This window comes from Macaca fascicularis, chromosome 10, assembly GCF_037993035.2.
Source record: "Macaca fascicularis isolate 582-1 chromosome 10, T2T-MFA8v1.1".
Lineage (NCBI taxonomy): Eukaryota > Metazoa > Chordata > Mammalia > Primates > Cercopithecidae > Macaca > Macaca fascicularis.
Window position 1 is genome coordinate 20,704,193 of NC_088384.1, and position 20,435 is coordinate 20,724,627.

Sequence of the window (20,435 nt, forward strand, 5' to 3'; positions counted from 1 at the left end):
TTAAATCATTTTGGTAATTGACTGTGTAAGCTAAACACATATTTGGCTGATTGTCCTTGTGGCTCAGATATCTACAGAGCTGTTTCTGGTGAGGTCTGTGCCCCATCATTGTCGGGGATCAGGGCAGCTCTGTGGTCTAGCCAGCCTCAGACTGGGCTCTTATCTCCTTTCTTATTTAAGACATGGAGGCCAGGGCTTGAAGGAAGGGGGCTAAGAGGTTCTGTAGAAAGAAATCCACAACTTCCACAGAAGCAGGTAGTTTAATTCAAACTTACAATTTAATTCATCTGTGTTGATTAGCTGTGATGAAACTTGTTCTGGTTCTGTTTAGATCTGAGCCTTAATCATAGCAAACTTATTCAGGTAGGGAATGGTAGGCCTTCCATCATTACATAGCAAGCCAGTGGGTTTGTTTGCATTTTTGGTGTGGTATGTGAGTTCATTCTGCATACTTGAGAGAAGCGTGGCAGCTGGAAAGAGCAGGCTTCTAGGAGAAGTAGGACAGGAAAATACAGCCTGGGTTGGGGTTTTCAGGAATGTTTCCTGATATAGGACTGAGGATGGTGACAGGAGGGTATAGAAGTCAGTAGAAGCAGCCTGCTTAAGGCCCTGAGGGCTGTGGGAGGGGACTTGGCTGCAGGGCCACCTGGAGAAAGGTGGTGGCCTTTGAAGATCAAAGAGGGCCAAGTTAGGCTCGACCTCAGGGCCTTGATGAATGTGTGGGGCTTTATTAAACAAGGATATGCTAGTATCAGATTCTTTTAAGAAGGTCCATGTGGCGATTGTGTGGTGATTGGGTTGGAAAGGTTAGGGTGAGTGTTGAAGTGTTCCAGTTGAGAGGCCCAGGCTCTGTGTAGCTTGGTGGTACTCGCCCAAGGGAGGTGAGAGAAATACATGGAGTTTCCATCTCCTTAGGATGTGGGACCCACAGATTTGATGATTGATTGATTAGTAGAAGGCGAAAGTGAAGGGTAGGAGTCATGGATGACTCATAGGTTCTGCTGTGGCAGTTGGGGAGTGGGGTCTCTGGAGTTGGGAAGAATGAAGAGGGGAAGTATGGAGGGGAAGAGTAAGTTTCTTCTGGACATGCAAAGTGAAGTCTGGGTCTGGCGTTTGGGTGAAGTCTTGGGGCTTCAGGATTCTTGGTAGCAAATGAGGTCACCTAATGGAGAGAATAGAGTGAGAAGAGGACCTGGGACCCAGAGCATGCCAATATCTAAAGGTCGGGGAGAGGAGAAGAGGGCCAAAGGGACAAAGGGGTAGCCAGAAAGGTAGGAAGAAAACTGGGCAAGTGGTACCATTGAAACTAAAGGAGAAGTGTTCCTGAGGGGAGGGATGGGGTGCCCATGGGAGTGAACGCCAATGTTTAAAGTGATGCCATTGTCACCTGGGACTGCTGTGAAGAATGGGAGGCGTAGAGTGAGGTACAGGTTTATAGAACACAAATGGAACTCAGTTCCCCTGGTGGAGAGGCTAGGTTGAGATTTTTTTCCTTACTTGGTGCTAGAAGGTCGCTATTTTGGACTGGACTCTAGTGCAAACTCAGCCAAGATTTCAAAATAAGATCATTTTCAGCTGAGGAGGAATGTGTCCAGACCAGCCCTTGGGTTGAATACTTGCAGCACAAAGCTTCTTAGAAACCAGCAAAATGGGCTGGGCGCGGTGGCTGACGCCTATAATCCCAGCACTTTGGGAGGCCGAGGCGGGCAGATCACGCAGTCAAGACCAGCCTGACCAATATGGTGAAACCCCGTCTCTACTAAAAATACAAAAATTAGCAGGGCATGGCAGTGTACGCCTAGTCCCAGCTACTTGGGAGGCTGAGGCAGGAGAATCACTTGAACCCGGGAGGCGAAGGTTGTAGTGAGCCGAGATCATGCCATTGCACTCCAGCCTGGGCAACAAGAGCAAGACTCCGTCTCAAAAAAAAAAAAAAAACCGGCAAAATGTCTCAGACTCTTAACGGTTTATCACCCCAGCACTTGTTACAAAGTCCCTTTTTCCAAAGGGTTTGAACCCCTGAGGTACCTAGCCTGGCTTGCTCTGCAGAGCTCTGCAAGGTCTGCGGCCTCATAACCACGGAGGGAGGAGCCTCTGGGGAAGTGGCATATGAGGTTGGGTTTTTGAAGAAAGAGTAGGATTTTTTAAAACATCACTTAGACATTATTAAAATTAAATTCCACATAAATGGAAGAGAGTATTGAAATATTTGTGCAGTTCAGAGGACAATTTTAAAGCCAACACCTGTGTTGCCACCATCACAGACTGATGTTAGAAGTGTCCTGTGTGCCCTCATCAGTCATTTCTTGTTGTGCCCCTGAAGGAACTGTCTTCAGGTAACTTTTGTGATAATGATTTCTTTCGTTTTCACTATAGTTTATCACCCTTGTATGCATTCTTAAATAATAGTTTAGTTTTGCCTATTTGTGAATTTTTTAGAAATGGACTCTTACTGTAGGTATTTTTTGTATCCTATTTCATGTAACACTGTGTTTATGATGTTCATCCATGTTGATGCTAAAAGCAGTTCATTTGTATCACTATGTAGTATTCCATTGTACTGTTTAATTTGGCCACTCTAGAATGGATATTTGGGTTATTTTTATTTACTTATTTATCTATTTTTGAGATGGAGTCTTGCTCTGTTGCCCAGGCTGGAGTGCAGTGGTGCGATCTCAGCTCACTGCAACCTCCGCCTCCCAGGTTCAAGCAATTCTGCTGTCTCAGCCTCCCGAGTAGCTGGGGCTACAGGTGCACGCTGCCACACCCAGCTAATGTTTTGTATTTTAGTAGAGACGGGGATTCACTGTGTTGCCCCAACTGGTCTCGAACTCCTGAGCTCAGGCAGTCCACCCACCTTGGCCTCCCAAAGTGCTGGGATTACAGGGATGAGCCACTGCACCCGGCCTGGGTTATTTTTGTACATGTTTACTGGTACATATGTACAAAAGTTTCTCCTAAGTTATGTACTTAGGAGTGGAACTGCTGAGTTTTAGGTTATGTTATGTGTATTTACTGATTCACTAGATAATTGCAAATATATTTTCCTTAGTGGTAAGAGTAGAATTTTTACCAAATTAAGAAAATGACCAGAGACATCCCAAGCAGGGAACTTCTCATGCAGAGACCCTAAGCACATAAACCAGCGTATCCTGAAGGAAGTAGTCTTGTGTGGCTGAGTCTTGGGAAGAGGCAGAGGCCCTGAAGCCCACAGAGCCTCTGGTGCCAGGCTGTGGAGCTTGGGCCTCACCTACAGGGCAGTGTGGAGCTACTATGGGGAGACACAAGAGAGATGCACATGTGGGAGGAAGGCTGTTCTGGGGCTTCCCTTAAAGTGCCTGCTCATGTTTACTCCACAGGTGATAGTCCCACTGCCCACCTGGAATGCTCGGACCCGGGAGCCTGTCACAGACAATGTAGAGAAATTTGCCATTGAGACAGAACTCATCTACAAGTACTCTCCCTTCCGCACTGAGGAGGAAGTGATGACCCAATTTATGAAGATTCCTGGGGACAGTGGTAAGTAGGCTTTGAGCCTGTAGCCCCTAGAATCTGGGAGCTCCAGAATCACAAGTGGTGTAGGGGTGGGCCGGGGGATCTGGCAGGACAAAGGATTTCTGTTTCTCAGGAACATTGGTGATCATCTTCAATCTCAAACTCATGGATAATGGAGAGCCAGAACTAGACATAATCTCAAATCCAAGAGATATCCAGATGGCAGAGACGTCCCCAGAGGGCACGTGAGTGTGGCTGGGAAGGGAGGGAGGCCCTGGAACTGGCGTTTGTGCTCTCAGGAGCTAGCTTCAGGGAAAGAGGGGAGAGCACATTCATTGCCCAGTGTTCTGTGGTACGGTAGTATGTAGGGCGAGGTCAGTTGCCTGTGGGGTACCTGTGCTGAGGACGTGAGAGGGGCGGGATGTGCTCACACTAAGGGAGCACCGGTTCAGGGCAGCAAGAGAAGTCAGTACCTAACATGGAAAGGTGGAGAGCCTGCAGAGAGGATGTTGTGCCCTTGGTCAGCCCTGTTGTGGAGCAGGTGACAGCACTTCTTTGTTCTTGCCTTCTCCAGGAAGCCAGAGCGGCGCTCATTCCGTGCCTATGCCGCTGTGCTCTATATTGATCCCCGGATGAGGATCTTCATCCATGGGCACAAGGTGCAGACCAAGAGGCTCTCGTGCTGCCTGTACAAGCCCAGGTAGGGGCCAGTGCACCCTGGCCTGCTGTCTCCCATGGGTTGAGGATGTGGCCGCGTTCCTCTGGGGCATTGTTGGAGGGATACTGTATGAGAGGCTCTGGCAGTGCTGACTACGTTTGGGGCTTTAAGTTGCCTGTGATTGGTCACGGGGTCAGTTCTGGGTCCTAGGGGAGGGACAGGTCAGCTGTGGAGGTGGCTTGCTAAGCTCATTGAGTGTGTGTGCCTCTGTGACAGGGAGGGTGCCCTGCCTGGCACAGTGAGCTGTCTGAGTCTCTCGGCTTCAGGGCCAAGGGGCCTTTAGGCACTATATAGGAAAGCAGTGGGCTTGGCTTATTCCCGAGGTTTGTTTCTGCTGTGGGATGAATGACACCCCTGGTGAATGGTGAGGTTGCTTATCAAAGACAGCCGGAGGCTAAGGGCAAGTGGAATAAGAAATTGCATCTTTTTGCTGAATTGAGCTTGGATTTGTCTCATCGCGAGGGGCCAGGACAGCATAGCTTAGGAGGAGGCAGGAAGACAGGGTGCTTCCTGTGCTTGGGTGTGCCACCTGCCCCACTGTTGCGTGGGCTCTCAGCTTGCTTTTTCTACTGATCAGGATGTACAAGTACACGTCAAGCCGTTTCAAGACCCGTGCCGAGCAGGAGGTGAAGAAAGCAGAGCACGTAGCAAGGATTGGTAATGCCACTCTGGGTGCAGGAGTGGGGTGGGGGAGGGGTGCATCTGGGGTATGCTGCTTGTCGGCAAAGTGGGGTTCCAGGAAAAGGCTGAGTCCACAGCTCAGGGACAAGGCTGGTCTCCTGAAGCATAGTTCAGTTCCTTTTCAGCCCCTTTCCCTACAGGCCAACTCCCTCAGCATTTCTTCTTTCTAGACTCCACTTTCTCTTCTTCAGCCATTTATAGGGCCTAAAAGTGTCAACTCTTTGGCTTATCCCACTCAGTCCTCTGACCCAAATACTTGTGAAATTGCTTTTCCTGACTTCAGGGCAAACATCTCAAGGGCTGTCTCGCTGTTCAGGGCTTCTCAGGGTTTCTCGACTGCTTGTTGGCGAATGATTGGCTGAAGACTTCTTTAGCTTCCAGCTCTTGCTGAGCATTTAACTGGTTGCCTTAGGTGTTTTTTTTTAAAACCTGTTCTGGTTCATTTGTAAAGTTTCCTTGGGGCCTCTATGATAGGTTTGAATGCTAGATTTTCCTTCTGCAACTAACTGCAGTCCAGGCACAGAGGCTGCCCTCATATTGCTCATCAGTCATAGCTCCCCCACCTCTTCTTTTCCTTGGTGGTATACACACTTCTTGTCCAGTACTGTGGATCCAGGAGGGATGACCAAGAGTTTTGAAGCTTTGCATTCCTTTCCATGTTCTCTTCTGGGTTTCAGCTGAAGAGAAGGCGCGGGAGGCGGAGAGCAAAGCTCGGACGTTAGAAGTACGCTTAGGGGGAGACCTCACGCGGGACTCCAGGGTAAGGTCCTGGCCCAGGTGGCTGTTCTCCAGCGTTTCTGGCATTAGGAGCCCATGTCCCATGAGCCTGGTCAAGTAAAACACAGCTTTTGAGTTTGTCCCCAGTGAGGGCCATTTTCTGTAGAAAGAAGTAAATTTCCACATCTTTGAGATAAATTGAGAAGTTTTAGATGTCATGTTTCAATATTCCCTGCTGTGGCCCAGGGTGCCTCCTCCTCTCACCTGATGCCAATGTGTGTGCAGGTGATGTTGCGACAGGTCCAGAACACAGCCATCACTCTGCGCAGAGAAGCTGATGTCAAGAAGAGGATCAAGGAGGCCAAGCAGCGGTGAGTGCCAGGCCTGGTCTTGGATCTTTTAAACTGACATAGCTTTTGGACTGATTATTGATAGGTTGCTATTCTGTCACCAGGACTGCTTTGTTTTAATGCCAAATGCTTGTTAAATGCCCCCTGCAGGAGGGAGGTCTTAATCTGAGCTCTCAGCCCTTTCTTGAGTCATAAAGACAGGGCAGGGCTGACAGCCTCGGATCGAGCACCAAACCATCCTTTGGCACTGTCTTACTTTTTTTTCCCTTTTGATTTCTTTTCATTTAAAGGATATATAAAATGCTCATTGTATAAAACTTGAAAAATATAAAATGTTTAAGGAATAACATTTTAAAACTCCCTTATACTTCTACCACCTGGTGATACTACCCTAGTTTTTATGTTACGTATGTATTTTGTCATACTCATTTTCTCCTCAGTGGTTACATATGTAGAATAATGCTGGAGATTGAGTGTTGTATACTTTTACATTTAGAACCATCCTTTGTCCTGGATCATTAAGTTATCTGCTTGTCCCACCTCCATGTCTGGATCCACTTTGGACTCTGTGGCTTGATTTACAGTTTTGCCTCTTGTTGGCCTCCTTGGCGCAGGCATGGGTTTCAGGTTTCTTCTCTCCAAGTCAGTCCACTTCTCATCCATCTGCTTTTCAGCTCCAAGAGTTTGTTGACAGTAATCACATGATGGTGTCTTCTTGCACATGCTTATTGTTCTTGTGAATTTTTACCTTTTAAAATAATAATAATTTACTGTCATACTAGTGGAATTTGGGGGAAGGTATGACGATAACCTCTTGTTTATTCCACCATATAATTGTCTTTGCACAGATTTGCAGCAGCTTCATAATAACCCATTCATATTTATACCCGTCCCTGTTGCCAAAAAGTCACATTCATGTTTTTAATTAGAGATGCTTCGAGTTGGTGCCCAGCGCATGTCTGTATCAAGTCTAACAGGTTACACATTGAATGGAGATACAAAACTTTTGGCTTAACATGTCTCAAGTTTAAGCTTAAGCTTAACACATCTTAAACACCATGATGCTTGTGTGCTGATGTGTAGATCTGCTTGAATTTTTTTGTCTTCTTAGAGCACTTAAAGAACCTAAGGAACTGAATTTTGTTTTTGGGGTCAACATTGAACACCGGGACCTGGATGGCATGTTCATCTACAACTGTAGCCGGCTGATCAAAATGTATGAGAAAGTGGGCCCACAGCTGGAAGGGGGCATGTGAGTACTACCCACGGAGAGCTGTCTAGCCCAGGATAGTTGGCAGGAGGGTGTTGCCAGTGGGGTGACAGAGCTTGTTCTCTTTCTCCTTGTAGGGCATGCGGCGGGGTTGTTGGGGTTGTTGATGTGCCCTACCTAGTCCTGGAGCCTACACACAACAAACAGGACTTTGCTGATGCCAAGGAGTACCGGCACCTGCTCCGAGCAATGGGGGAACACCTGGCGCAGTATTGGAAGGACATTGCCATTGGTAATGGGACTGGGCTGCTGGGCCTCTGCCTTTTCTCTTCACCTGAATGTAGGGAGAGAGAGAGGCTGGCTCCTAACATGATGTGTGGGTGTTTGCTTTCCAGCCCAGCGGGGAATCATCAAGTTCTGGGATGAGTTTGGCTACCTCTCTGCCAACTGGAACCAGCCCCCATCCAGCGAGCTGCGTTACAAACGCCGGAGAGCTATGGAAATCCCTACCACCATCCAGTGCGGTGAGTTGTGTGGTTGGATCCCCCTGACTCATTTCTATCAGCCCGCAAGCTTCTTTTCTCCATCTTCCTGCCAGCCTCCTAACTTGACTGACATTCATGGACTTACAGTCCCACCAGGGATCCAAGTCTGTTTGGTGCTGGCCCTGTGAGCGCAGTCTTGAGGCTTTGCTGAGTTTCACCTGTCCCTCTTGTGTGAGAAAGAAGGTCATCTGTCCTCCCAGACCTCTCCAGCTGCAGCCAGGCCAGGCTTACTTGGTTTGGTACCACATGGCTTCTGGTGTGCGTGGATGACTGGGCCAGGATCCTGATAAAGGAGGGAGAGGGGCTGGAAGTGTTAAGAGTCCACCATGTTAAGTTTCTATCCTTCCTGGAATCAGTGTCCTTGAGAAGAATTAGCATTCTCTAAGGATAGGCAGAGTTGGAGCCTGAGTGAAGATCTTTGCCTGCGAAGTGTGGGGCATCATTGTGGTGGGCCTGTGAGAAGCCCAGATTACAGACAGAGTTGGTGGGGGTGGCTGATGTATGGGGTTTTTTTGTTCTCTGCAGATTTGTGTCTGAAATGGAGAACCCTCCCCTTCCAGCTGAGTTCTGTGGAAAAAGATTACCCTGACACCTGGGTTTGCTCCATGAACCCTGATCCTGAACAGGACCGGTGAGCATATTCTCTAACAAGGGGATTGTGGGTACTTTTCTCCCTTGCCCCTCACCGTTCTCTCTACTCTTGGGATAAATAACTCACTGTGTTTCTTGAGGTCAGTGCACATACCTTATATCTCTGTCTTGCTATACCTAATAAGTGCCCAAGAAATAAGAATTGATGTATGTCCTGCAGGGCATATGATAATTCCGTGCATTGGGAACTCTGAGGTAGTTGCTCTTGTGACAGACAGTGTAGACTGGCTGAAGAGAAAGGTCCTTGCCCAGCTTGGGGCTCTGTTTGCCATGACCTCCCTAGTACCTTTTCTCTACAGGTGTGAGGCTTCTGAACAAAAGCAGAAGGTTCCCCTGGGAACATTCAGAAAGGACATGAAGACGCAGGAAGAGAAGCAGAAACAACTGACAGAGAAAATTCGCCAGCAGCAGGAGAAGCTGGAGGCCCTTCAGGTACGTGGGTCATGGTCAGTGGGCAGAGCCAGCCTGTGTCAGGGCTCTGCCTGGGACAGGAACCTTCAGTAGCTTTCCTGTTCCCTCAGGCTCAGTTTTACCCTCCGCTCACCTGTGTGTGTTTGCCAAAGCTTTCCAACCCCAACCTCCAGGTCCACGTGTACTATTTTCCAACAGTGTTATTTTAAGAATAACACCTTGCTTATTCTTAAGAAAAATTGCTTATATATTTCAAAGTGGTCCAATTCATTTAGAATTTATAAAACTCCAGAAAATAAAAATTCTGCCTTAGAGGTAACCATCATTAACCATACATCCTTCCAACTTGTCATGAACTCATGAATACCTACACATAATACACATGAATATATATTTTTTAATAGAAATAGGGAGAGAATGCCATATATATGTTTTATATTAATACACACACATGTACACGTTTTTTAGTGCATCATTGTTTTGATGACTTTCTAGAAGTGAATTTAAAGGACTTAAAAGGTCCATTGTAAAATTCTGTGGCTTTTTGCAACTATTTCTAAAGTACCCTCCAGAGATGTGTTAATTTCTATTATTTACCAGCAGTATATGAGAGTATTATTTTTAAATGTTGTTGCAAATTTCATAGGCAAAGATGCATGTTTTATAATTTAATTTCTTTAATATTTCTAAGATTGCATAATTTTTCATGTGTCCACTTTTTTTTTATGTGTCCACTTTTCTTTTAGAATTGCTTATTCACTTACATTTTTATTTTTTCTTTGTTTTTTTTTTTCTAGATATGTCTGTGATATCAGCTCTTTATCATATTTAGTACAAAACCATTTCCCTTTTTGGCTTCTGTGTCTGTGCAGATATGCTCTCACTAACCCATGATGTCTTATGCATGCCTCCCTGGCCAGTCTCTCAGTTGCTGGATTAATCACACAGTATCCTGTAATTTGCTGATAGTTGAGTATTTATGTATTTTGTGTCTCCCCAGTGAGAACAGGAGATTTGTAAGAGTAGGACTATGGTTTTCTATTTTATTTGTCCCTGGTTCCAGACACTATCCAAAAAGGTTGCTCAAGTATACTAAAATATGCAAACAACTTCATCATGATGTTTGCCTTGCAGAAAACCACACCCATCCGCTCCCAAGCAGACCTGAAGAAATTGCCTTTGGAAGTGACCACCAGACCTTCCACTGAGGTGAAGTCCAGGGCCTGGGAAGGGCTTTTCCTCAGGTGTCTCATGCTAGGATCAGTGTTCTCACTCTCTGTGGGCCTTTTTTTAGGAACCTGTGCGTAGACCTCAGCGTCCTCGGTCGCCCCCTTTACCTGCTGTGATCAGGAACGCCCCCAGCAGACCCCCTTCTTTGCCAACTCCTAGACCAGCCAGCCAGCCCCGAAAGGCTCCTGTTATCAGCAGTACCCCAAAGCCCCCTGCTTTGGCAGCCCGGGAGGAGGCCAGCACATCCAGGCTGCTCCAGCCACCTGAGGCACCCCGAAAGCCTGCCAACACTCTTGTTAAGACTGCATCCCGACCTGCCCCTCTGGTGCAGCAACTGCCACCATCTTTACTGCCCAACTCCAAGAGCCCTCGGGAGGTTCCTTCTCCCAAAGTCATCAAGACTCCAGTGGTGAAGAAGACAGAGCCACCCATCAAACTCTCCCCGGTGAGAGGCTTGTCCTCGTCGATCCCCCAACCCAGTGTCAGTAGTGTAGGAATGGAATTGTGCAGTGTCACAGCTGTACTGGGGGAGCCTTGGGAAGATACTGAATCTAAAGCTTTGCTGCTGCCCCTGAGGAGGGGAAGCCTTGATAGCTGAATGGACTTGTTCAGGGCCAGAGAGCACATTGGTTGCCTGTACAGCGAGCTCTTCACTGCTCCCTCCGAGTTTTGGTCTGCCACAAACTTGAGTCACCTCCACTGGCTCTCGAAGTGTGGGCTTAGGTCAGTCATCATTTGACAGCCCAAGTGGGCTGCAGCAGTGGTCGGTGGTTCTTGGGAAGGTGACAGCTGGCTGGCCAGGCAGACTAAGGTGGGAAAGGAATTGAGAAGCTTCTCCTATGACAGCTTTGAGCAAAGATTCTCATGGCACAGGGGCCAGTGGGTTGCCTGTGTACATTCCAAGTAATGTCAGGGAGGGATTGCAGGGAGTACAGTTCCTCTTGGAACAGCTCCTTTAGGCTAGATGAAATCTTCCTGCCCCCTAGAGGCTGAACAGGGCCCCTCACATCCTTACACTCCTCTTGCTCTAGGCTACCCCTAGTCGGAAGAGGAGTGTCGCGGTTTCTGATGAGGAAGAAGTTGAGGAAGAAGCTGAGAGGAGGAAGGAGAGATGCAAGCGGGGCAGATTTGTTGTGAAGGAGGAAAAGAAGGACTCGAATGAGGTGAGTGGTTGAGGTGAGGTTCTCAAAACAGCCTCCCTCTCTAGGGCCTGCACCCCCCACTAGCAGTCTACACCCCCGACCAGCAGTCTATACCCCACACCAGCAGTCTACACCAGCTCTGTTTATATTTGTGTCATGAGCCTTCCAGAAGCCTAGTGATCTCTCAAGGACTCTCAGTTACACAAGTGACTACACATGGTGCCAGGTAGGGTCTTGAGTGAGACTGGCTTCTAGCTTAACCACAGGCCTGAAGTCACACAGACGTACATCAGGGAAACTTGAAACACATTATGTCCCTTGCCTGCTGTCTTGTTCATAAAGGTGGCAGAAGGGTAGGTACCTTGGACAGTGATTTTGGAGTGTGGCTCTCAGCAGGGCTTGGTGATTTAAACTGTAGCACAGGAAGTCGTGAAGATGGCTGATGGCCAGTAAGGCACAAGTCTGCTCTTGTGGGGCACTGGGGATGCCTCTAATAGACTGCTCTCCACACAGCTCTCAGACAGTGCTGGGGAAGAGGACTCAGCTGACCTCAAGAGAGCTCAGAAAGGTGAGCTGGGGGAGTGACCTGGCAGCCTGTGGCGGGGGTGGGAGTGGGAGTGGAAGTGGAGCCCCTTACCAGCAGCAGTTTACCAAAGGCTCATGGAGTCTTTCCTGGGTCTGGGCTCTTGTGCAGCAGTGGATCCAAGTCAAATCCTAAGCAGAATTCTGAAGGGATCACCCCTTTGTGGTTATTTTTAACACTAATTCCTTGGTGTTCACTCCTGGCAATCACTCATTCTTTTGCTCTTTGGCACCCTCATGACAGATGGGGAAGGAGACCATGGTGGCTGGTCCCTGGTTTCTGTGTCCCTGGTGTATTGGGGGCAAGCACCTAAGTGTTCCTGTCCTCCAAACCCTAGGAACTGCCTTTCTCAATGTGGCCCCGGCCAAGTGAGGGACTATAGGCTAGTTTTCTGACTCGCACCTCTGTCTACATTGTCAGATAAAGGGCTTCACGTGGAGGTGCGTGTGAACAGGGAGTGGTACACGGGCCGTGTCACAGCCGTGGAGGTGGGCAAGCATGTGGTGCGGTGGAAGGTGAAGTTTGACTACGTGCCCACAGACACGACACCAAGAGACCGCTGGTAATGCCCCAATCACGGAGGAGCAGTGGTTCCTTGAAGGAGGTATCCCCGGCCTCCCTGCCAGTAGCCCATCCTGGGAGCCCGGGTCAGATGTGACATAAGCTGTGTGTCTTCCACAGGGTGGAGAAAGGCAGTGAGGATGTGCGGCTGATGAAGCCCCCTTCTCCGGAACATCAGAGCCTTGACACGCAGCAGGAGGGCGGGGAGGAGGAGGCAGGCCCTGTGGCCCAACAGGCCATAGCTGTGGCAGAGCCCTCCACTTCCGAATGCCTCCGCATTGAGCCTGACACCACTGCCCTGAGCACCAATCATGAGACCATCGACCTGCTCGTCCAGATCCTCCGGTACATGTGTCTTTTGTCTTCCCACCCCAGGGCCAGCAGCAGCTCTCTGTCTGCTCCATGCCATTCTGAATTACTGTCCCTGCCTTCTTCAGGAATTGTTTACGGTACTTCCTGCCTCCAAGTTTCCCCATCTCCAAGAAGCAGCTGAGTGCTATGAATTCAGATGAGCTAATATCTTTCCCTCTGGTGAGTCTGGCCTGAACTTCGATTCCACACTCTTCATTGCCCCACCCCTGCCCCCTGGATTTGTTGTAACTGTTGTGATTGTGATTGTTATGCTTGGTGCAGTTGCTAGCTCTCAGCTGTGTGCTCCATCTCAGCCAGCCTCTCTTCTGCTGAAAGAAGAGGAGACTTTATGATGTGGGGAAAAAATTGGCTTAGCTGGATATGACTCTGGTGTGCAGAAAGCCAACCCCTTCCACCACAGGTGCTAGGAGTTGAGTCATCCCTTAGGGATAGCAGGTGTAGTCTGACATTTTATGACAAGCATACCCCCTTTCTTCTGCCCCAGCAGAGGGAGTAAACCTGTCCCAGGCAACAGTGAAGAGCTGAGGCTCAAAGTGCATAGAACTTGACACTCAGAAGGAGGTACAGAGAAGCTTGGACATAAGCACTGGGTCTTACTTAACCCAGCAAATGCTGAAGGGGTGCCTTGCCCGAGCAGGTGTCTGCTGGACCTCATAGTGAGCAGCAAAAGAGAGTCTTGCCTTAGTGGCTCAAGATTCAGTAGAGACTGAGTTGTTACCAGGTAGCTGGACATGAGGGCAGGAGCAGTGAGTGCTGAGAAAATGGATAGAAAGGCTATGGAGGGCTGTGGTGGCCTAGGGGGCAGAGAGAGCAACTGAGTTGGAAGAAAATGTGCATTTTGCCAAGTGCCTGCCTGTGTAAGTGAAAAGGAGTGTTTGAGGTGGGGACTTCTGTGAGCAAAGGCTCTGGGGGTGGGGTTAGGGCAGCAGGCTGTGTGGTGAGCATTTAGGGTAGAGGGGCCTGAAAGCCAGGATATGATGGGTTTTGAATCCCCAGTCTGTCATACTGGCTTAAACTCTGTATGAAGAGAAGAGCCTGCAAAAGTTTTGAGCTGAAGGAACTGTCATCCAAACCATATCTAGGGCAGCGGTCAACACATTTTTTCTGTAGAGGGCCAGTTGGCAAGTAATTTCAGGTTCACAGGCTATACAGTCTCTGTGGCAACTCTGCCATTATAGCATGAAAGCAGCCACAGACAATATGTAAAGGAACGGATGTCCTGTGTTCCAGTAAAGCTTTATTTACAAAAACAGTTGGCAGGCTGATTCGGCCCAGGGGCTGTAGTCTGCTGCTCCTGCCCCTAAGAGGGTAATTTGGGTAGCAGTGTGTTTGGGTAGAATGGGTGGATGGGAGATGCAGGGGCGAGGAGGCTGGTCCTATGTAAAAGGTCAGAGGTGAGGGAATGGGAACAGGAGCCAGTGTGGTGGCAGTGGGCTTGGGGGTGAAAGGGTTGTGTCAGCGGTTGTCAGCAGACTGATCATGGATTGTAGGCAAGTGACTCAGGCCTGTGGGAACTGGAGGTTGATGACAAAGCTATTAACTAGGAGAGAAAAATGGGTAAGTGCAACGAAGGTGACGAGTGGAGGTTTGTGTAGTGCCAGAAGTGCCCTCACTATGTTTTTGGTGATGTGCAGTGTACAGGTGGAAATCAGGGACTGGCACTTGGAGGGAGGGGGAGGCCAGGGCTGGAGATGGGGCTCTGGGAATTGTCCACATGAAGTGGGATGATTTTTTTCTATGATAGGAATAGCTAAGTTTTCTAGGAAAGAGGTTCTAGAGAAAGACAACTGGAATGGAAACTGCAGGATTAGGATTAGTATATTCAAGATGTCGGATCCTCATGGGGCAGTTGTGTGCTTGATAAAGTTTGCCAGAGATAAAAAAACATGGTGTTTGTCTTTATTCTACTTTTTAAAATGTGAAATGAAGCGGGAGTTGAAGAAACTAAGGCTCAGTAAAGAGTCTGTTGGTCAGTGACAGAGCCCAGATTTGAACCCAGGTACTTCTTAGGACTTGCTCTGTTCACGATGCTGCCTTGCTCTCCTGGCAAGATATGAAGGGGTGGTGCTCAGTGAGGGAGCTAGAAGGTGCAGAAATCACAGCTGCTTCACAGAAAGATCCACGCTTCAACTTTCGTCCTTGTTTAGGCTGCAGGTGCTCTCTGCAAATCCTAGGAGGAACAAGCAGCTAATAGGGTGGCTAGGTTGGCCTGGAGGCATCTTCTTGTCATATTTGTTGATTTTAGCTTAAAGTTATTGCCAAACTCAGAGTAGAGCCTAGGTGTAGCAGGATCTCTGCAGTGGGCTTGAATGCCTGGGCCCAAAACAAAGTCTGCATGAGTGTCTAAAAATAGTATATTAGGCTGGGTGTGGAGGCTCAGGTCTGTAATCCCAGCACTTTGGGAGGCTGAGGAAGGTGGATCACTTGAGGCCAGGAGTTTGAGACCAGCCTGGCCAATATGGTGAAACCCCATCTCTACTACAACATATAAAAAATATTAGCCAGATGTTGTGGCACAGGCCTGTAATCCTAGCTACTTGGGAGGCTGGGGCATGATAATCGCTTGAACCTGGGGAAAGGCAGAGGTTGCAGTAAGCTGAAATTGTGCCACTGGACTCCAGCCTGGGTGACAGAGTGAGACTGTGTCAAAAAAAAGTATATTAGGCCGGGCGCAGTGGCTCATGCCTGTAATCCCAGCGCTTTGGGAGGCCAAGGTAGGCGGATCACAAGGTCAGGAGATCGAGACCATCCTGGCAAACATGGTGAAACCTCGTCTCTACTAAAAATACAAAAAAAAAAAAAAAAAAAAAAAAAAAAATTAGCTGGGCATGGTGGCCGGCGCCTGTAGTCCCAACTACTCAGGAGGCTGAGGCAGGAGAATGGCGTAAACCCGGGAGGCGGAGGCTGCAGTGAGCCGAGATTGCGCCACTGCACTCCAGCCTGGACGACAGAGCGAGACTCTGTCTCAAAAGAAAAAAAAAAAAGTATATTAGCTTTTTTTTGTACAAGGAGCTATAATACCAGTGGATCACCTTTGTTCTGCTAATTGTAATGTCTAAAACCACTCAAAGTTTCTTTTTTTTTTTGAGACAGAGTCTTGCTCTGTCGCCTGGGCTAGAGTGCAGTGGCACAATCTTGGCTCACTGCCAGCTCCACCTCCTGGGTTCATGCCATTCTCCTGCCTCAGCCTCCCAAGTAGCTGGGACTACAGGTGCCTGCCATCATGCCCTGCTAATTTTTTGTATTTTTAGTAGAGACGGGGTTTCCCTGTGTTAGCCAGGATGGCCTCTATCTCCTGACCTCGTGATCTGCCCACCTCGGCCTCTCAAAGTGCTGGAATTACAGGCATGAGCCACCGCGCACGGCCATCACTCAAACTATTTTTTTAGCATCAGGGATAAAACAAAGTCTACTGTTCAATATGTCCTTGTCAGTTATGTCCTTTATACTGTATTCATCAGGAGTTCCATAGAGCCTCAGGAGCCCTGCAATATTAGATTCAAGTATCATTTTGCAAAAAAACGAATGTAACAATTATATGTGAATCTACAATTACCTCAAAATAATTAAAAAAAATTATTACAAACCATGTCTGCTTTCAAGATGTTGTATACTGAATTTTAATACTTTGGGGATTGCTCCAGCATTTATTTTGTGCTGCCAAGGCAATTATTGTTTTGTGTAGAAGTTTCTCTTGCTATCTTGGTTTTAGTAGGATAAGGTGAATGACACGGTTCGATACTTGCCAGTAACAGTTTTAAAAAATGGCATCTAGAAGCCTCTCTAGGCTGGGCAGCTCATGCATCTTTACAGAAGTAAACACCAGAGTTGATAAGACTACAGTAGCCAGCTAGCACCTGCTGGTTGAGGTGTGTGTGTTCATCACAGTGGCCTCATCATTCTCAGTGATTTACGAGTAAGTCATCTTATAAATTTGAACTTGGAAAATAAATTGAACCTAAAGAGATACTACTTACATTGTTTTTCACACTGAGATTCCATGTGACATTTCATTTAAAACAAGTATTCTGCTTCAAAAGCCACTAGAAAAACTGCTTGTTTCCTACCTCACCCGCTGGAGGTTTCAGGTACTCAGGGAAAATAGTAAAAAGCTCTGATGCTGCAGAAGTATATACTGCTCCACAGAGCTGAAGATATCTGCTATTGGTTGGTAGGTGAAGAGAGAACTGATATGAGTGCTGACATTGTTGGGTATGTCTTGGAAGTGGATGGCACAGGGCTGTACTGAAGTCAGACAGGTTATGATTGAGCATGGAAGAGTGATTCTGTCAACCTTTTTTGCCACTTGGAATGGTAAGAATCACCCCTCATGTGTCCTCATGGCCTGCTGTCTGCCAGAGCACTGTGCTGAGTGCTTCACCTGTGTGCTAACTGTCTTCTTCCTTGTGGCAGCCCCTTATGTACCCTCCCTCTTGCTGTGCTCCCAACAGAAAGAGTACTTCAAGCAATATGAAGTAGGGCTCCAAAACCTGTGCAATTCCTACCAGAGCCGTGCTGACTCCCGGGCCAAGGCCTCCGAGGAAAGCCTGCGTACCTCCGAGAGGAAGCTCCGCGAGACGGAGGAGAAGCTGCAGAAGCTGAGGACCAACATCGTGGCACTCCTGCAAAAGGTGCAGGAGGTGAGCCCGGCAGCCTTCCTGTTGCAGCTGGACCACCTGGTCTCTCAGGGAGGGGGGCCTGGGACCTGTTCCTGTTCTCACAAGAATTTGTCCACTCACAGGAATCTGTGGTTCCCACCCTGGCTGCACAGCACCCTGGCAGGAGAGCTTGAGATGGTGTGGCTGCCTGGGTCTCAGCCCAGCCAGACCCATAGAACCAGGCTTTTTCCCTTTAGACATTCCGAGGTACAGCCTGGTTTGAGAACCCTCCAAGCCATAAAAATGAAGTTCTTTTCCACATGACGCCCAGATGGGATTGGGTAGCCCAGAAGTGGGGAGTGCTCCTTAGCTTGTTGGTCCTTCATCCAGGCAGTAAGCATGAGGGCCTGCTCTGTGCCTGTCCTGTGGATACAGAATGAATAAGACAAGCCAGAGAAGGTTCCTGCTCTCACAGCCTGCCAGTTTGGTGGAAGAGACAGAATTACTGATGGTGGTTCCTAAGGAGATACAGTAAAGTGTTGAGAGGCCACTTGACTAAAATGTTCAGGGGCTTAGGCATTTGGAGACACTGGAAGCCAGTCATGCAAAGAGTGTGACACGAGCATTCCACGCAGAAGGAAGAGGAGGACTTGAGGCCTGAGCAGGGACTTGGGGGCAGTAGGAGCAGAGGCAGGGCTTGAAAGTTGGGGGATTTGATCCTGAGAACAATGGAGATCACTGGAGGGGTGTGGCATGATCCAGTTTTCAGTCTCAAGACACTTACCTGGTTGGTTGGAGGAGGCCTGGAGGGGTCAAAGTTAGAACCAGAGCCTCCTGTGAGGAGGCTCCCACAGCTGTCTGAGACAGTGGTGGCCTGGACCTTGGGCAGTGACAGAAGGGAGAGAAGTGGGCATATTTGTAGGATCTGAGGGAAACGTACATCTAAGACAACTGGGAACATGGGGTAGAGGCACGGCGGGCACAGGAAATCTGGGCATCATCCGTGCACAGTAGATGGAGGAGGGGAGAATAAAGATAGGACAGAAGCCTGACATCCAGGGTGGGGTGGGAGGTGGGGGAGGGGACTCTAGGCTCTGTCCCAGAAGCTGAGAGAAGGTGTAAAGGTGGGCCCCCCAATCACTTTCTGGCCCCCCGTTGACTCCTGCCCTGCTCTATTCCAGGACATAGACATCAACACAGATGATGAGCTGGACGCCTACATTGAGGACCTCATCACCAAGGGGGACTGAAGGCGGGAGAGAGAGCAGCTCCCCTGCCCACCTGCCCTTCAACCCTGTAGCTGCAGGGGGAGGGGGCTTCATTCATGGGTTGGTGGTCGCACCTTGGTTTGACTTACAGGGGACATTTGTGTTTTTGGAGGGAAAGATACCCTGATTCTTTGAATCTTCCTCCTTAAGTTTATAAATATTTATTTTTTAAAAGAAGATGCTGTGCCTGTGAGACCATACTTTTTCTTTTTTTTTTTCTTTTTTGGTGACTGCAAAGGACAGAGAACCTTTCCACTTTGGCCACACTGGGTTGCTAAGCCGGAGTCACTTCAGCTCTTGGCTCCTCAAGATAACGGCGAGTTCAGTGCCATCTTAGAGAAGCTCCAGGGGCAGGGCTGACGTTTCTCCTAGAGGAGGAACAACGTGGGGATCTGAGGGATAGGAGGGAGACTTCCCCCCAGAGTGGTGGTCCTGCTGGGGGCTCAGATCCAGGGACCCAAAAGGGGGGCTGTGTAGGAGGTTCCACATTGGAGGGGCTCTCTCTCGCAGCTGTCCGAGTTGGTCCTGGCTGTGGCGTTGTCCAGACAGCTTGGGGGAAAAAGATCCTGTCTAACCACCTCATCTACCACTCAGGTTCTTTCTGAAGGAGGGATTTCTTCAGTTAACCATGGTCAGTGAGGTTTCTTACCGCAGTAACTTGAATCCAGGTTGAAGGGGAGACAGATCTGTGGTGAATCTCTGATTTGGGTAGCACACTGAGTGTGGAACCCCACAGGACTCCTTAGGGACGGAGCTTGGGTGTGAAAAAACCCCTGGGGCTGAGCTAGTGACCTCCATGTGTGGGTGCAGCAGGGCCCTGGATGGTGCCAGTTGATCTGGACAGCCTGTTGATGTTTTTCTACTTCTACCCTTTGGCCGGGCCCCACTGAGCCCCATCGAGGTGCCTGAGGAGGGGGCCAGTGAGGTCCCTTGGCCACAGGGACTCCAGAGGCATCTCTGCAGGAAGCACACCATGCGTTCCCTCCATGTCCCATCATAGTGCCACAATCTGTGTCCTGTAACTTCTCAGGGTCAAAGACAAAGGCAAGGGTTGCTGAATTTTCTCTTTAATGGCCACTGGAAGAATCTGGTTCAGTTTTTCCCAACTCTCTTCCCACTCGGATTTGGGGCCTCTGGGTTTTCTGAAGGCACAAGGACTATGACTTTGTACCACTAACTTGTGGTTCAAACCTGGGTGTGTTTCTGGCATCTCCCTAACCCAGATCAGCAATGGCTACCCTGCTGCTCCGAGGCCAGCAGAAGACTGGAAGCAGAGGTGAGGGATGCAGGCCACACTGGAATGGGAAGTCTTTCCCCACTGGATGTGCCTATGTCTGGTGGGTTTTGGGCCTTCCCAGACTACATCTCTGGGAGAGGCCTGTTTGGGGTAGTACACTGAGAGACCCTGGCCTCTTCTGCTGGAAGACTGTCCAAGTCTTGGGGTTTCTTGAGCTGGTGATTCCTCTGCCATCCTGCTGTCTCTGTTCATCTCAGGCAGCATGGGGTCCACTTTTGTCCCCAAACCTAATGTTTTAATCCAAATGCAAGTTGGTTCTGCATTTTTACTGGAGGGTAATCAATTTTTAAAATTCACACACATGTAATCAAAATGCAATACTATAAACTTCTACTGGTGAGACTCCTGAACTCGGTCTGTTTTCTTCTTAGTAAAATTCAGCACCTTCCTTCTCTTCATTCTTTGTACCACTGTGGCTTTAAACGGTCTTCAAGTTATTCCTCATCACTTCCATTGTTTTATCTTCACCCCCTAACATCCACAGAAACAGACTGGAGTTCTTGAATGTTTTAGCTTCAACTTCTAGATGTGCCCACTGTGCTTTGTTAATGCTACCACAGTTGTGCTGAATGCAGCCTGTTTCCCAGGCAGAGATCCTGCCACTCC

At 48.6% G+C, this 20,435-nt stretch overlaps 1 protein-coding gene and 1 pseudogene across 2 annotated transcripts in view; one reads left to right on the forward strand and one right to left on the reverse strand.

Moving 5' to 3' along the window:
• The window catches only part of MORC2 (MORC family CW-type zinc finger 2), a 43,070-nt gene extending 22,891 nt beyond the window's left edge, over positions 1-20,179 (forward strand). Inside the window, exons 7-26 of one of the 2 annotated variants that reach the window (XM_005567576.5) lie at positions 3,360-3,519; positions 3,629-3,740; positions 4,070-4,195; positions 4,791-4,870; positions 5,572-5,654; positions 5,897-5,982; positions 7,073-7,213; positions 7,309-7,463; positions 7,567-7,695; positions 8,242-8,347; positions 8,667-8,799; positions 9,913-9,987; positions 10,073-10,453; positions 11,040-11,171; positions 11,664-11,718; positions 12,154-12,295; positions 12,415-12,639; positions 12,732-12,825; positions 17,118-17,306; positions 18,446-20,179. In XM_005567576.5, the coding sequence (XP_005567633.3) occupies positions 3,360-3,519; positions 3,629-3,740; positions 4,070-4,195; positions 4,791-4,870; positions 5,572-5,654; positions 5,897-5,982; positions 7,073-7,213; positions 7,309-7,463; positions 7,567-7,695; positions 8,242-8,347; positions 8,667-8,799; positions 9,913-9,987; positions 10,073-10,453; positions 11,040-11,171; positions 11,664-11,718; positions 12,154-12,295; positions 12,415-12,639; positions 12,732-12,825; positions 17,118-17,306; positions 18,446-18,514 (2,673 nt within the window). In that variant the 3' untranslated portion in view covers positions 18,515-20,179. The remainder of the gene's footprint in view (positions 1-3,359; positions 3,520-3,628; positions 3,741-4,069; positions 4,196-4,790; positions 4,871-5,571; positions 5,655-5,896; positions 5,983-7,072; positions 7,214-7,308; positions 7,464-7,566; positions 7,696-8,241; positions 8,348-8,666; positions 8,800-9,912; positions 9,988-10,072; positions 10,454-11,039; positions 11,172-11,663; positions 11,719-12,153; positions 12,296-12,414; positions 12,640-12,731; positions 12,826-17,117; positions 17,307-18,445) is intronic. The other variant, XM_005567577.5, reaches the window with a different exon arrangement.
• LOC135965257 (uncharacterized) lies at positions 18,866-20,033 on the reverse strand (annotated as a pseudogene).
• Positions 20,180-20,435: the final 256 nt, after the last annotated feature.